Source organism: Equus caballus, chromosome 5, assembly GCF_041296265.1.
Source record: "Equus caballus isolate H_3958 breed thoroughbred chromosome 5, TB-T2T, whole genome shotgun sequence".
In the NCBI taxonomy this organism is placed as follows: Eukaryota; Metazoa; Chordata; class Mammalia; order Perissodactyla; family Equidae; genus Equus; species Equus caballus.
The window spans coordinates 43,004,915-43,020,485 of NC_091688.1; the positions used below are offsets into that span (position 1 = coordinate 43,004,915).

General features: G+C 49.5%; 1 protein-coding gene across 4 annotated transcripts; it reads left to right on the forward strand.

Annotated features, from left to right (window-relative positions):
• The first annotated feature begins 2,676 nt into the window (after positions 1-2,676).
• Positions 2,677-14,645, forward strand: PGLYRP4 (peptidoglycan recognition protein 4). 4 transcript variants are annotated; one of them, XM_014739983.3, is made up of 9 exons: positions 2,677-3,062; positions 3,624-3,718; positions 4,651-4,758; positions 5,175-5,376; positions 6,733-6,851; positions 8,145-8,297; positions 9,526-9,724; positions 12,689-12,807; positions 13,389-14,645. In XM_014739983.3, exons 2-9 carry the CDS (start codon positions 3,670-3,672, stop codon positions 13,565-13,567), a joined length of 1,128 nt encoding a protein of 375 aa, XP_014595469.3. In that variant the 5' UTR covers positions 2,677-3,062; positions 3,624-3,669; the 3' UTR covers positions 13,568-14,645. The 4 variants fall into 4 exon arrangements, with proteins under 4 accessions (XP_014595469.3, XP_070123211.1, XP_014595468.3 ...); XM_070267110.1 differs by having other exon boundaries at positions 2,690-3,073; positions 8,145-8,252; XM_014739982.3 differs by having other exon boundaries at positions 2,718-3,073.
• Positions 14,646-15,571: the final 926 nt, after the last annotated feature.

Sequence of the window (15,571 nt, forward strand, 5' to 3'; positions counted from 1 at the left end):
TGCATTTTTTAAACGAAAAATAATTATATGCTCCCAAAAGAAGCTACTGAAAAGAGTGACATAACTTTTAAAATTTTTGCACATCTGTTTAAAAGAAGACAGCTGGGTTTTCATATCTAATTCGGCATTCAGTGTGTTGTATATGTTGTTTCCGTTGAAGAAATGCAAAGAATCCAGCCTCATACAGATACGTAGTTGGAAAGGGGAGGAATATATTAATAGTCTTTAGAAGTCATTGTGGGTAGTCTTCTTTGATAACCCACCAAAACTCAGCAAGTGGAAGTTTTTTAAAGATTAGTTGCAATATAGAATCTGAAACCATATCAAGGAATCCTTGGGGTCTATCACGAAATTTGAAAGCATCTTTTATCCGGGCGTGATTTTATAACTTCACCTATTGGTCATTTGGAAAACACTGTTTAACTGAGTTATCCACATCTTCCAAATGCAGACACATTTCTCTATCTAACATGTACACACAAAATCACATTTATTAACACCACCATTGATCACGTCAGAAAAGTCTTTAAGCATTGGGAGGCTGTCAACTTATGGTAGTAGACACAAATTTTCCAAAATTCTAATCTATGCTTGAAAGCTCCAATTTTATTATGCTAACAAATCTCATTTGTTGTTTTCCTTAAAGTGAAGTTTCACTCTGTTCATTTTTGAGAAGATGTCTGCTACCTGTACCCTAGCATGAATATCCACAGTTGGGCTATTATTTGTTCCTTCAAGTAAAAAGTATGTTCCATGAAAAAAGTAGCTAGTCCAGCTCTGTTGACTCCATCACACAAGTGCTTTTCCTTGAGACGACCATGGTTGAGGTCTAATAAAATGAACACTTTTCACTACTTCATCAAGAACATTCTCAAATAAAACTTTTTTTTCTTTTTGGAAGAATCCACTGTGAGGAATGCAGTGATGGCTTGCACAGTTTGGGGTCACCACCTTGGCTCTTGCTAAGACACTCGCAGTTTTACCCACTGTTGATTTTGTGTCACAGTGTAAGTATCAGCAGTGATGAAGAGGAGGACCCGGGGAGTCTTGGTTTGCAGGGAGCTTCCTGTGGTGGGTGGTTCAGGGTATATTGTTCTGGAAATAGCGTTGACCTCAATGGCCCAGGTTCCCCGGACCACTCTTTGAGAATCACTGCCTTAGGCGATGCATTACTTGAAGCACACATGTGTGCCCACCTGCTTTTCTTTTCCTTTCCTTCTTTTCCACAGGAGACCTCTTGGAAGAAGCCAGCATGCTGTGGAGCCTCAGGCCCGAGTGAGGAGTGAGGTGGGGATGCTCAGGAAGGGAGCTGCTCTGGCAGAAAGAGGTGAGAGAGGGCTGGGGAGGGTGAGCAGGGCCTAGTCATTCATAACCTAGCAGGTCCTGTTAGGATTTTAGTCCTAAGTGCACAGAACCAGAGAGGGACAGCCACACTGAACTCTTCCTCCCTTCTGATGCCCTCATCCAGAACAGGCGTTTGCCTCAGGGAGCCTCTCGGCCTGTTAGTCCCTAAGAATTTGTTGGTCTCGGGATGGGGCCCCAGGTTCTACTTGCTTTCTCTTCACTCAGAAAGCCACCACCCAGTCTCTCCCTGCGCTTCCTATTCTCCAAGCCTCTCTGCAGAAGGGAACCACTCTCCTCAGCTCCCTGACTTGATGCCCCGAAGCCGAGCCCCTAGGCCTTCTCATTGTTAGAGTTTTACTACCAGGCAGGATGGAGAGACCGCAGAGGCATGGAAAAGCAGAGCAAGTCACAAGGTTCGGGAATGCTACATGTGCCTACAGAATTGGTCCCCAGGCTTCAGTTCTTCATCTCATCCATCTCTGTCTCCAGGGCTGCCCCACTTGCACCCTTGCCCCTGGACAAGCTCACGAACCTCCCTGCTCTCCTCACACTGCTCCTGGGCCTTTCTTTCCAGCCCTGGGCCTGGGTGGATCGACTCGAGAGAATAGTAGGCTGAACTGGCATATTCGAGGGGTCCCTTCGAGGGGGCTTTTCTGGGGACTCTGGGGCTGAGGGTGAGACTGAAGCTCCACTCAGGGCACCCTGTGTGGATTTGGGGCATTCCCTCAGAAAGGGCCATCCAGCAGTCTCAGGAGGCTGTCTCCCCCATGCTGGGAGGTGAGAGCCCCGGCAGGTCCCTGTGGAGGCACATGGCCTACTGCACGTGTGGAAAGTGTCATGTGGAGTTTCCCCTGTGGAGATTCAAGGACTCAGGGAGACCAGAGCTGCAGACTGTGGAACATGTTGGGTGATGACGCTAATGTGGCATTGAGCTGGGAGTGGGCAAGGGGCTGGAGATCCTGGTTTGTAGGAAGCATCCTGAGTGGGTGACAGAATGATGCTGAGCTGGGGGTGGAGGATGAATGGGCCAGCCGGCCACAGGGTCAGAATAAGTTCTAGTGGTGACGACACATTGTGTGCTGCCTCCTGGAATGTCCCTTTCTCTTGCTCTGCCTCCATCCTGCCCCTGCTGGTGACCCAGGTGGAAGGGGACGTGTGGGGCAGGGCGTTGGTGAGTGACCTCCACCCACAGTCTTCGCACTCCTAGAGCAGATCTGTCTCCACAGGGAGCAAGTCTCCAGATGTTGGGACACTACCCCAGGTGCCTCAGGCACCTCCAGGTTGGCCGGGCTTCCAGAGGGCTGGGGACGAGGAAGGAGCTCAGGGAGCATTGGGCAATCTCGTCCTTTCCCAGGGAGGAGGTACCTGGGCTTATTCACAGGGCGAGTCCCTTGCTCTCAGCCTGAGTCTGTCTCACTGAGTTCCTCTCGGTGGTGTGGACAACACTGGCTCGGAGCTTCAGAACTCTGCCCTTCTCTTCTTCTCTACCTTTCGTTAGGGATCCTGGGCTTTCCCCTTCTCTCTGGAAAGCCAGAGCCCCAGTGTTCCTTCCCAGGGAGGGAGTGCCCTCCAGTGCGCGGGAGAGTGAAGGCCAGAGGAGGCTGCAACTGGAGAAGGGCAGGGCCAGGGCCAAGTCTGTAAGGGAGGAACTGCCAGCCAATGAGGGGCGAGCCGCCTGCACCCTGACCTTTGAGTCTGGGACAGCACGGGACCCACAGGTACTTCTGGGGTGAGTGTGAGTGTGTTTCTTCTTGAGAAGCCCTCTCCCATCAGAGGGACAGGATTCTGCCAGGTGGGGTGTTAAGATCAGGAAATGTCCTAGGCCCCAGACCTGGGGCACTCCCAGTCCTGTACTCCCTCAGCTCACCCTGTCCCCCCCTGGGAAGGAGTTCTCTGTACTAGACCCATCCATGTGCCTTTGGATTTCTTGGTCCTGGTATTCCTGGATCTTGCAGTCTCCTCTTTAAGAGTGGGGATCAGCGATCCTACATTGCAGGGTTAGTGTGAGGATTAAATAAGACTGAATGTGCCAATGTCCACACAGGCCTTGCACATAGTAGGCACTCAATGAAATCAAGTTGCCCAGGGAAAGAGGATGAGGGTGTTTCCCCATCCGATGACCACCTGAGATGTGCTGGGGACCAGAGAAGCCTGGCCAGGTGCTGGCCTCCAGGAGACCCACAGTGTGGCAGGGAGCCAGACAGGGGTGCTGTGCAGTAAGATGGCTGTCCCATTTGAAGAGTGATCACAGGTGGGTTAACTGTCAGCCTCTCTTCCAGGGCTGTCTCTACACTCTCCCTGTCGGTGTCCTGGGACCACGTGAGGATGCTGCTGTGGCTCCGTGTCTTTTCCGTTCTGGGTCTCGGGGTCTGGGGTAAGTTTTCCTTCTTAGATCAGAGAGTAACTGAGAAGGATCATCCTAAAGTCTCATAATAGGAATTCTTTAAATGCTTGCTCTCTCTCAGGGACAAAGAATAGCTTTGCATTTAGAACTTAGGACTGCGAGTCCATAGACTGGGGTTCAAATCCTTGCCTCTCCTCCAGCAAAGATTTCAAACAAGTTATTCAACTCTTTCACCCCTAATTTTCCCACATGACAATTCAGACAAAGTTATGATCTCCCAAGCTTGTTGTGAGGGTTAAATGCAATAATGCACATGAAAGACTTTGCATTTGGGCAATGGGAACAATGATCTTATTTGTATTATTATCATGTCAACCAGAGTCAGCCTATGACTGGGGTTTGTGCTTGTCACTAAGAAAAAGTTCCTTGGGGGTAGGATGTCATTCCCATGGTCCCTCCCACAGGAGCGTGGGCATAGCAAGTGCCCCCCAAATCTATCCCCTCCAGAACAACTGACTTGGTTTGCGCAAGTTGTTCTGATCCCTTCTGCACATAGTCTCGCCTGTAGCTTCCATTAGGTAAATCCACACGAGAGAGGATGTGGTGGTTGAAGTGTCTGGATGCATTTCCAGGTTGGCTGTTTTTTTTTTTTTTGCCGATTGTGTGTATAGATACAGCTGATGAGTAAAGGACAATATTTCCGACTCCCTACCCTTGGCTATTTGACTGTATTCCTGGGGGATAACTTAGGGTTGGTGTTGGAGAAAACCACGCCACGTGCTGCTATTGGAGGTGGTCCTCTGGTCAGCCTGGAGGTCAGCCTCCTGAGAGGGCTTGGGGATCTGGGAAGGCAGACGGGTTGTGGAGAGTAGGTGGCCACTTCTGGCCTGAGCCTGTGCCCCTGAGATGGCTCATTCTAGGGCTCTCTGAGGATTGATGCCGAGTGGAATATTCCTTTGCAGGTGATTCCCCCTGGGATGCAACACGAGCTAAACGCATGTCAGAGGGGCTTCGGTACCTGTTTGGCAACATCACCCAGCTCATTGAAAAAGGCAAACTCGGTGTCAATGGTGAGGAGGCCTGAAGACTGGCTGGAGTTTCTCATGTGATCAGAAGTGTTGCTCAGATCTGACAGCCACTTGTGGCTGGGATGGGGGCAGATGGGGCTGAGATGCAGAGAGGTGCACTGGCAAACCACCTGCACAGATGGCCATGGGCCTTGGGGGCTGGAGGTGGTGCTGGGAGGGATCCGAAACCCAGGAAAGGGAGAGGTAGCCTCTGCCTCACAGGTCCCCCAACCTGGGGGCGAGTAGAAGTGAAATGAGGATGTGGAAGTGAGAAGAGGAGGGCTGCCCCCTGGCTGAAGACCTCTTCCTAGGGCTCTCTCACCACCATGGGGCAGACACAGTCTAGAAGGCTTGTATGGCCCAGGGGCCTAATGCGGCAGCAATGGGACAAGATGCACTCCCCTGTGATTCTGCTACAGATATCTCCACTGTGGTCTCTCGCAAGGAGTGGGGGGTGGAAGCTGTTGGCTGTGGCACACACCTGACCTCTCCAGTGAATTTTCTTGTCACGCACCACGTCCCTGGACTGGAGTGTCACAACCAGACTATCTGTAGTCAGAGGCTGCGGGAACTGCAGGCCCATCATGTGCACAACAACAGCTGGTGTGACGTGGCCTACAAGTAAGAGGCTGGGCTGGAGGCACGTGGAAGCACGTGGTCAAAGCTTCTCCTTAGGGTGTTTCTCTCATTCCTTCTTATCACTGTTTTCCTCATTTTCCAGTTGAGGTTATATGGGGTTTGTAGTGAATAAAACAGTAAAAAACTCTTTAAAATTCCAAATCCTTTGGAATTTTTATGAGGTCCTTGACTCTGAGATCTCCTAAAAGGAAGCAAGGAAGGTTAAGTAATAACTATACTTTCTGCTTGCCTCTCCCCTGCCACACAGCACATGGCAGGTTACCAATGACTTCCATGCGCATGAGTGCGTTTGCTCCACCGACGATGTGTGAGGTTGTAGGGCAGGTGTTACTGTCCCCATGCTGTGGGCGATGGGACCAAGCTCAAAACTGGTTCTTTGCCCATCGCCTGTCCCACCACACTGCACGAAGGCGCTTTCACCTGGGTGAGGCATCTCATACCCCAGAGGTCACTCTCGTAGACCATTTTGGTGCCTAGGACCACATACCCTTGGCCCATCTCTGACTTCCGCTAGGGTGGATAGCTCCTGTGCGTGGTGATGGCTTTCTGCCACAAGTCCCCACTGCATCTCTCTCTTTTCTGCTTCAGGCTTTCATTCAAGACTCTGAGAGTGAAGGGGAGTTAAGGCCCCCCGGGGAGCAGGAGTTGTATATAACTTCCTTAGACCCAAGTCCTTCTAAGGGGCAATTCTAAGGTGCATACACATGGTTACTTGGAAGGTCACGTGTCGGCAGAGGGACTGAGACCCAGGTGGCCATGGTGAAGCCAGCTCAGTTCCACCCACTTTGTTCCACTCACTCTCCTTGTTCCCTCACTCTGACTTCAAGGGATCCCTTCCTGAATAAACTTTGGGCATCCGTGTCCTTGTCTGAGGCTCTCCTTCCTGGGAAGTCTATGTAAGACAGTCACCCTGGCAGGGAGAAACCACATGAACAGGCTGCGTGGAGATTACACGGGCAGTATGCATTTTGGAGGAAGGAGGAGGCCATGTTTGAGGAAATGTGAAAGCTGAGAAGAAGCTTACATTGTGTGGTTGGGTTTGTGTTAGTTACTGTGGAGGCTCCAGGACCTCTTCTCCTTCTGAGTGTGCAGGATGACTTATATAAAACCCTGGCATTTGAACAAGGGAGGGAGGTGGGGAGCATAGGGGTGGGTGCTTCTGAATTCTCAGGATGAGTATAAGTGACTTGGTCTTTCCGTCATCTGGGATGAGTCCATGCCAATTCTCTTTAGGGAATGTGGCTGGAGCCCTTCTCCCTTTGGAGGCTGGGTAAGGGGTTCCTCTTGCAGGGATGTGCCATGTGCCAGCCACTAAACCTGTATTACCCTGCCCCACAGCTTCCTGGTTGGGGACGATGGCAGAGTGTATGAAGGTATTGGCTGGGACATCCAAGGCATGCACACCCAGGGCTACAACAACATCTCCCTGGGCTTTGCCTTCTTCGGCACCAAGGAAGGTAATGGTCATCTCAGCTGTCCCTTCTCGGAAGAGTTATCTACTTCTTTGTCTCCAGACTGTCTCCTCACCCTTCTCATACTTCCCTGATGATCCACTCTCTCCTGGAATTCTCCTCTCCCCTGACTTCCATGAATGGCGTTAGTGGTCCTCCTCCTACTGCTCTGGGATCCCTCTGCGGCATCTGTAGCAGAATCCTTTTCCTCTGGCCATCTCACAGTGCAGGTGCTAGCCAGTCTTCTCCCCACAGCCTTATTCTCCTCCCACTCTCATCTTGGAAGGATCACTTCAGCTCTCACTTTTGTGTCAATGACTATCACATATTCCTCTCTAGCTCTATCACTTCTGTAGCGCCAGGCTGTGCTTTCTTATTTCCTGCTAGGAGCCTCTCCTTCCATCTTTCTCACTCCAAGATTTTCTATGCAATTATTAAAAACCACTTGAGGGCTCTGATCCCTGAGTCCCTTCCGCTTTCTTCTAGTCTCATTGTGGCCCCACTCCACCCTCATCCTACATACATACTCCAGGACCATCCATTGACTTTCTGCACCCTTGACTGGTAACAAAGCTCTTGCACATCTAGTTTCTCATTGTCCCCTGACAATACCCTTTGAGATGGTCCAGAGAAATTTCATGGTCACTAAGACACAAAGGTACAGCCTGAGTTTCAGAGAGGTGGGTGACCCAGGTGACACAGCTGTAAGGAGAGGAATCAGAGCATGAGCCTATATCTTCCATTTCCATCTCCAGGGTGGTTTCCAGGACACCAGAAGACTCTTTGTGTTCAGCTTGGTTTGTTTTCATGACCACTCTTTGCCTCCTGGGCATCACCTTGTTAGCTGTGGAACCTTGAGCATGTTATTTCCTAGAGGCTCAAGTTGCTCTTTGTGAGCGATGGGGTTAACAATAGAATCTACCTCAGAGGGTTGTGGTGTAGATTAAAGAAGTTAATGCAGGTAAAGAGACCAGCATGTGCCTGGAAGGGCCTCTACTGATGGGAAACCCTGACCCGGTCAGGTGGGTGCCCTTGAGCATGACACCGCCTTCCAGCTGTTCCACAGAGACAGAGAGAAAGAGGATGAATGAGATCTTGGTGGGTCATTGGGAAAAGTCTTCGCCTTGGGCCACCGAGTCTCTGTCTAAGTGGGTCTTTGACTCTCAGGCTTTCCGACCTGGGGGATGAGCCTATTCCCCTGCAACAGCTATGCAGGGGTTGGCAAGGCATCCCATCCTTTCCCACAGCCCCCTGAAACTCAGGCCAGACCAAGGTTTCCCACAGATCACCTTTTTCCAGGCCACAGTCCCAGCCCTGCTGCCCTGTCAGCCATGGAAGGCCTGATCTCCTCTGCTGTCCGGAAGGGCCACCTGTCATCTCTGTATGTTCAGCCACTTCTTGTGAAAGGTGAGGACTGCCTGGCCCCTCTGCAGAAGGCAAGTCCAAAGAAAGGTAAGGCCTTCAGGCCCGCTGGGCCTCCCTCCAGAGTCCCCGCCACCAACTTCCAAACACCATGGGAGTGACCCTTCCAGTCAGGCTACCATTGGATTCATTTTGACAGGCAAATGGTCACCTAGCTCTCTGAAACTTTAGGACTGGCAAACCTCGAGTGGGACCTTTCAGGTCATGTCTTTATCCTTCATATTCCTAGAATGATAGAGCCATGCACTATCTCTGGTGTAATATATGTGCACTAACTTCTTCAATCATTCAACAATCATCTACTGAGCACCTGCTAGTCACTGAGGATATTCCAAGGAAGGAAAGACACGGGAACAGTGGCCCCATGGAGTTTCAATCTAGAGGGAGAGAAGGACAATAAAGAAATAAACAAGTGAAATATTTGGTATGTTTTATAGTGAAAAGTGCTGTGGAGGAAAAAAGAACCATGGAGAGGGATGGGATATATGAACACACAAGCACAAACGCACATCTTTCTGAACACAAAAACTAGAACAATGCTGATAGACTGAAGTGCTTAAGTCACTGCTTACACTGAATTCAGAGGAAGATTTTAACATAATTTAGGTAATAAAAAGCAGATAAAAGGTAGATTTTGGGTTTAACACGCAGGAACATCAAAATCAGTATAATTAATGAGCACTTACAGCCTTTTCTGGGGCTTAATAAAGTTGTAAAGAAAATTAACTCTATTATATTAAAGCTCTGAGTAAACTTGATCTCTGCCTTTGGATTGGTGCCATCTTTCAATATTAATAACTGCTTACTTTGAAAGAGAATTTTGTGGACTATAAGTAACTTTCAAAGACATGTCTTCAGATGAAAATTCAGCTGATTTCTCCAAAAGGCTCTGTTCCACTTGTACACATGCACACACACACACACACACACGAGACAATCCTGCAGATAAATAAGCACACCATGCTCTTGGAATAAAGCATCCATGTCCCCTCAGGATCAACATTCCCACTGTCCTCTGGGTTCTATTTTTTGGGTTATAACCCACAGGTTTATGGTTCCTGCCTCTTGAGTCCAATCCCTCTATGCAGACTTACGCTGTTCCCAGGTGGGCTGTTCTGAGAGCTGCTGGGATCTCTCGAATTCCACAGTCAGGGTCAGGTCAGGATGCCCAGAGGGTGGTGAGGATGTTCAGTAGTAAGGTGGTGACAAGGGTGGGCAAAATGAATCCTCACGTCCATGTTTTCCTGCCCCACCACAGCTTGCCCCTACATTGTCCCTCGGTCTGATTGGGAGGCCAGGGAGACCCACTGCCCCAAGATGAACCTCCCGGCTAAGTACGTCATCATCATCCACACCTCTGGGAGAGTCTGCAACATGTCTGATGAGTGCCGCCTGCTGGTCCAAGATATCCAGTCCCTCTTGATGGACAGATTCAACTCCTGCGACATTGGGTATAAGTAAGTCAACCTGAGGACATGAGGGCTTCTTTTCCATTGCGGGCAGACCCTGAACCTCTGAAAAGGAGGGGAAAGGGAACTAACATTTACTGAGTGCTCACCATACGAGAGGTGCTCCATGTATAACCACGTTGATTTCTCACACAACCCTGGGTGGGTCCTAGTTAGGATATAGCTAAAGGAGTGGTCATTCCCCTCGAGCATGTTCTCCAATCGTGTGTCCTTTTTAAAGGTCATATATTGACATGATGGAGGCCAAGGCTCTGCTGAAAAGATATTAGAGGAAGTTGTATGCATGCAAGACTGTTAAACCTGTAGAAAGGATAATCTAAAGGTTGTGCCTTTTTCCTGTAATAGCTTCCCACTACTCAGTGGCTCAGGCTCTGCCCCTCAGTTTGGCCACAACCTGAAGTGTGTCTCCTTGGTGCTAGACTGTTCCTCTGCATCTGGGAGCTCTCAACCTTCTTGGGAGAATATCTTTCCTGTTTCAAGGCAGGGGAGAGACCAGATAATACCTTTTTATTTCTCTAATGCGAAGGCCTGTAATTCTTTAATAGAGAAGGCACTAACCTAATGGGAGAGTAGAAACTTCTTGAAAGATGCTCTCAGAGCTTGTGGATAAGATGTCTGGGATTGGATGCCATCTAATGTACAGAAACAGTCACACTGAATTTTAAGTGTTAGGATGGGCCACCACTGGCCCAGATGGCATAATGGTGCACAACAATCAAAGAAGCCCTTTCCTAGGGCTCTTCACGGCTTAGCTGGTGCAGCTGGACTTTAGTCCCTACTTGCCCCAAAGCCAGGCTCCTCTGTGCAGGGTGCAACCACCAACCTGTGCGCAGAGACCCTGCCTTAGATGGATTTACCATTACTTGGCATATGCTTCTGGGCTGACTGCCTCTCCTCTCTCTGTTCCCATTTTAGTAACAACCCTTTGAAGATAGGAGAAAACTTTTTCTCCAGGATCTATCATCTATTGGAGCCTACCACATGCTTTGCTAGATCCTGCTATGCAGAATTTTTGCAGAATTGCTCTCTTCAATTAGAGTGGATACCTGAGAATTGACTATAAATTTGGAAATCCAACACTGGAAAATGATATAGGCTGAGGGAGGTCCTTTCCCTTTTCCCATTCAGGTTTCAGAGGGCAGTTTCCTGTCCCTTGGCTTTGGCCTTTTGTTGTGTCCCCTGTATCATAACTCAGTGACCATGCTGTTTGCTTACCTTGAGATGGTCTGCAGTCAGGAGAAAACACCCACTTGGTATAAATTAACCCACTGAGAACATGATTGAGTGCCTGCTCTGTGTGGACATTAGGCTCTGGTCTGGGGACGCCATCAGGTGTTGCTCAGATATGGTCCTTACCTTCTGGGCTAATAGTCTGGTGAAAGAGAAAGATAATTACACAAATAAATCCTAATAGAGTCCATTAGGGGTTATGATAGAGGATGCACAGGGTGTAAACAGGAAGCGTTTGAAACACTCATTAGGTTTCTGAGGGAATGGATGTGAAGGAAGCGCTAGGGCAGGGAGTAACGTATCAGCTGGGACCTTAGGGATGAGTGGGAGCTGGTCAGAGGACAGAGGAGTGTTTCAGGCAGAGGGAAAGGACCTCTGTGGAAAGGCCTGGATGCAGAACTGAGCATGGTGGCTTTGAGGAGCTGAGAGAATTTTATCATGATAAAAATAGATGCCAAAGAGGGGTATGGTGAGAAGTGAGGCTAGGGAGGAAAACAGGGGCCTTATCATGAAAGATCCTGTCACTTAAGCTGGGGGGTTTGGACTCTGTTACAAGGGCTGAAAGCAGCAGGGTTTGATATAAGATTTGTATTAGAAGGCCACTCACAACTTCAGGAATGGAGAGGAAAAGGGCAAAACTGGTGGTGGGGAGATCAATCCGAGGACTGTGCAGCAATCCAAGCAAGACAGGTGGTGATACGGCTGGGGGCTGGCAGCTGCCATGGAGAGGAGCGGAGGAATCTAAGAGGTCAATGAATGTTGGTGGTTCATGAAGAGGGTGCAGGGGTCAATGAGGGAGAGTGGTTGGGAGAAGCAGTGGGTGAAGCCGGTGGTTGATGCCTGTATTTCTGGCTGGGGCTGATTAGAGGATGGGTGGTGGTGCCTTTCACCAAGATGGGGGTCCCAGAAGGCAGAACAGGTGGGGAAGAAGGTGGGTCCAGATATGGACAAGTGGACTTTCCTGAGTGGCAACTGAAGCAAAGGTAGCGGATGGGTTAGTCCTGGGAGATCGTGTCGAGTGAGAAGAGGAGAGGGCTTAGGGCAGCATCCTGAGGAACCCCACATGTACAGGAAAGGGCACAGGAAGACGAGGTGCAGCGAAGTCTGAGGTGCAGAAGCCAGAGAAGAAGACAGCTGGGAAAGTGCAGTGGATGGGAGCTGAGGGGAGAGAATGCTTGAGAAGCTGCAAGGGAGGGGTCTGCAGGGCACATGTAGAGGGATAAGGTAAGGTACCATCAGAGAAATGTGTTTTATACTTAGTCGTATGGAGGTCACAGGTCACCTTGGGGGAAGCAGTTCCATAGGTGAAGTGTGAAAGGCCAGGTGGCACACTGTCATCCTTTTTTCTTCATAGACTGAGAGCTACTGGGGGCAGCAGTGGTGTTGGAGCCAGATGGGCTCATGAGAGTGGATTGGCGGAGATTCAGGAATTTCGAGAACCAGTTGTTAAATCATTGGTAGCCCGTAATCAGCCATGCTGGGAGTTTTACACCAGAGAAATCAGCAAAGGCTACAAATCTGGGCTTCTTGCTCTTCCATCTCCCCCGTGTGAGCTGGTTTGCTAGCACACTACTGGCAAGGACTCTGTCTTTTTTACAATCCAGTGCTTAGAATTCAATAGCTAATCAACGTTTGATGAGTAAAGGCATGAATGAGTGAAGGAAACAATCCCAGAGTATCTTTCTTTCATGCTGATCTCCATCTCCCCTTGCTGTCCTCTAGCTTCCTCGTGGGCCAGGATGGTGTCCTTTATGAAGGAGTGGGCTGGAATGTCCAAGGCTCCCACACTGCTGGCTACAATGACATTGCCCTGGGCATCGCCTTCATGGGCACCTTCTCAGGTAAGTGGATGCTTTGGGCGGTAGTGGTCATTGTACAGTCACACATCATTTAACCTCAGGGATACGTTCTGAGAAATGCATCCTTAGGCAATTTTGTCCTTGTGTGGACAGCATAGAGTGTACTTACACAAACCTAGATGATATAGCCTACTGCACACCTGGGTTATATGGTACTAATTTATGGGGTCACTGTCGTATATGTGGTCCATTGTTGACCGAAATGTCATTATGTGGCTCACGACCATATGGTGTTTGAGGGAGAATATCTGACACGGAAGACAACGATATCAGACTCAGGCATCATTTTAGTGCTTGCAAATGCTGGATTTTCCCAGCTTAAAATTTGATGTAATAATTGTGTATATTATCTCAGGCTCTGCTCTTCTGATTCAGGAAGAACTTTGGTGCAGAGGAATCTGAAATCTTGACTTGGTTTTCTGTCTGTCCCTATAGAGTAGCTGGCAACAGTAGATATGCTATCTTGGTGGTTTGGGTGGGTCGGGGAGGGATCTAGGAGTGTGTCTTGTCCCGGGCAGGGTGCTCTGGAATCCTATAACTGACTGGCCAGCTGTGTTTTGCAGGTACCCCGCCCAATGCTGCAGCCCTGGAGGCAGCCCAGAACCTGATCCAGTGTGCAGTGGATGAGGGATATTTGGATCCCAACTACCTGCTGGTGGCACAGAGTGATCTTATCAAAACCTTGTCTCCTGGGCAGGCTTTGTACAACATCATCAGCTCCTGGCCTCATTTCAAACACTGAGGGAGCCCCTGCTCCTTCTGAGGCTGCTCCCTCTGCCACCCGGCTTCTAGCCGCCCATGCTTTCACCCTCCATCCTAGCTCAACTCCTCGTGTCCCCTCCCTGCCACTACCCTTCCTGTCTTGGGTTAGTACGGTCCTCTCCTGCTGGCATCCTCCAGCATCCTCCAAACCCCATAGCTGGGCATTCCCAGCCCTCTGAGTCTGGGCCCAGCCTTCCTCTCTCCTCATCTTCCTCTCCCCTGGGCACCCACCTCCTCAGCCAGGTGAGAATCTAGGCTGGTCCACGTTTGACTTCTCATTCCCTTTGCTCACACCCCTCTGCCTGGTGTGCCTTCCCCTGCTGTCTGCCTGGCAGCCCCCAACCTCACCCATGAGCCAGGTCAATGCCCAGCCCCTCCTCTCTGCCCACATGCTGACTTGTCATATTTGGATGCAGCCCTGAGTTCAGGGCTCAATTTTTTATAGACGTGTCTGTTCTCGCCACTGGATTGTGAGGTCATCCGGTTTTATTCCTCTCTGTGTCTTCAGTTTTTCAGCAGTATCTAGAAGCCAGTAAGTGTGACAGATGTTTGTTGAAGAAATGGATGACGAAATGAATAAGTGGATCAAGTCCCTTGCCAGTTTCCTCTGTCGTCCCCTCTCTGGGGATGCCTTCCTGGACAGTCCCCCATCCCACCAACATTTTCTCTGTTCCTGTTCCCTCCCAGTCCTGGGCCAGAGCTGGCTTTGGTTCCTTTTCTGGAATGTTTGCTGTGTCTCTAGAGTTCTGTGTCCCTGTCCTCTCTGAGCTTCTGAGGGCAGGGACGTTGCACTCCTCCAGGCCCACGTCCGGGCTGTGTTCACACAAGTCAATCCAGTGCCTGCTGCCTTCTCTTGCCTGCCAAGCCCTCTGGACGTTGGGCTGAGCGAGGACCCAGAGTCGTGGGATTCTGCAGCCCTCCCTGCCCAGGCTCTTCAATCTCTTATTGGAAGCAGAAGATGTGTTCTTTGTTTTTTCTGGGTCTTGGTCTGGAAAAAGGGGTAGGAGAGACAGAGGAAAACTGATAGGATAAATAAAAGGAAAAAAATTGTGTATAAAGAGCCATAGATTTTGACCACACTGTGGAAGATCTGTGTTTCTATTCTCCAGTCATGCTGTGATTCCCTATTGAAGGGATTTACTCACATGTTCCCTGAACACTGCTCCTCCATCTATTTCTTCCTGTCCACATGCTCCCCTCTAAATGAGCAGAATTTCAAGCAGTATATGTATTTCTTGCTTTGCCTGCATGATAAGATGTCTCCTATGGGCAGTGGCTAATGGTTTGGCCTGATGACCAAGGACTGGAAAGAGTAAGATTGGACAATCGGTGTCCCACGTGAATGCTCATCAAAAGGTATTTGTTGCAGAGCAGAGTCTTAAAAATCAGGTGAATAAGATGATTTTAGTCTATTTCACTAAACACCTGGGTACTTGCTCAAGGGACTCATGTGGCAGAGATGAAGGCTATACCTGGGCTCAACAACAATGAATATCTATTCGCTAAACTCATCTGGCTACCACTTCTGTTGAATGTCAAACCCGCCAGTGGCAGAGGCCAATGATGAGTTCCCAATTGAGGCTGTTACCTGGGAGGTCCAGCTACCGCCTGGCAATAGGCTGATTACCTTGTGGTAGGTTTAGCGGCCAGGACAGATACTTGATATGGATGTGCCACCTTGCACGCAATGCTTCTGGCAGCACCACCACCTGTGGACTTCTTGAACACCTTATTCACAATGATGGAGTCTCACACACCATTGTTTCTGGCAAAGATAAACGCGTGACAGCAAAAAAGGCATGGTCGAAGATGGTAGCCCTAGAATAAATTTTGAATGTCCCCAAGCCCTCCCATAAAAAGACATAAAGCAACTAGGATAGCAAAACAAATGAAAACCCACAGGCAAAATAAACTCAGCAGAGTGACAAAGTCTCTTCACAAACCGCAAATACAAGCAGGTGGGGACAAACCACCAAGAGCCATA

Excerpts from the sequence above, each read along its gene's own strand:
- PGLYRP4 (XM_014739983.3), top strand. The coding sequence starts at position 3,670 with ATGCTGCTGTGGCTCCGTGTCTTTTCCGTTCTGGGTCTCGGGGTCTGG. Across the intron at positions 9,725-12,688 it reads TCCTGCGACATTGGGTATAA|CTTCCTCGTGGGCCAGGATG; the intron begins GTAAGTCAACCT and ends GCTGTCCTCTAG. Across the intron at positions 12,808-13,388 it reads CTTCATGGGCACCTTCTCAG|GTACCCCGCCCAATGCTGCA; the intron begins GTAAGTGGATGC and ends TGTGTTTTGCAG.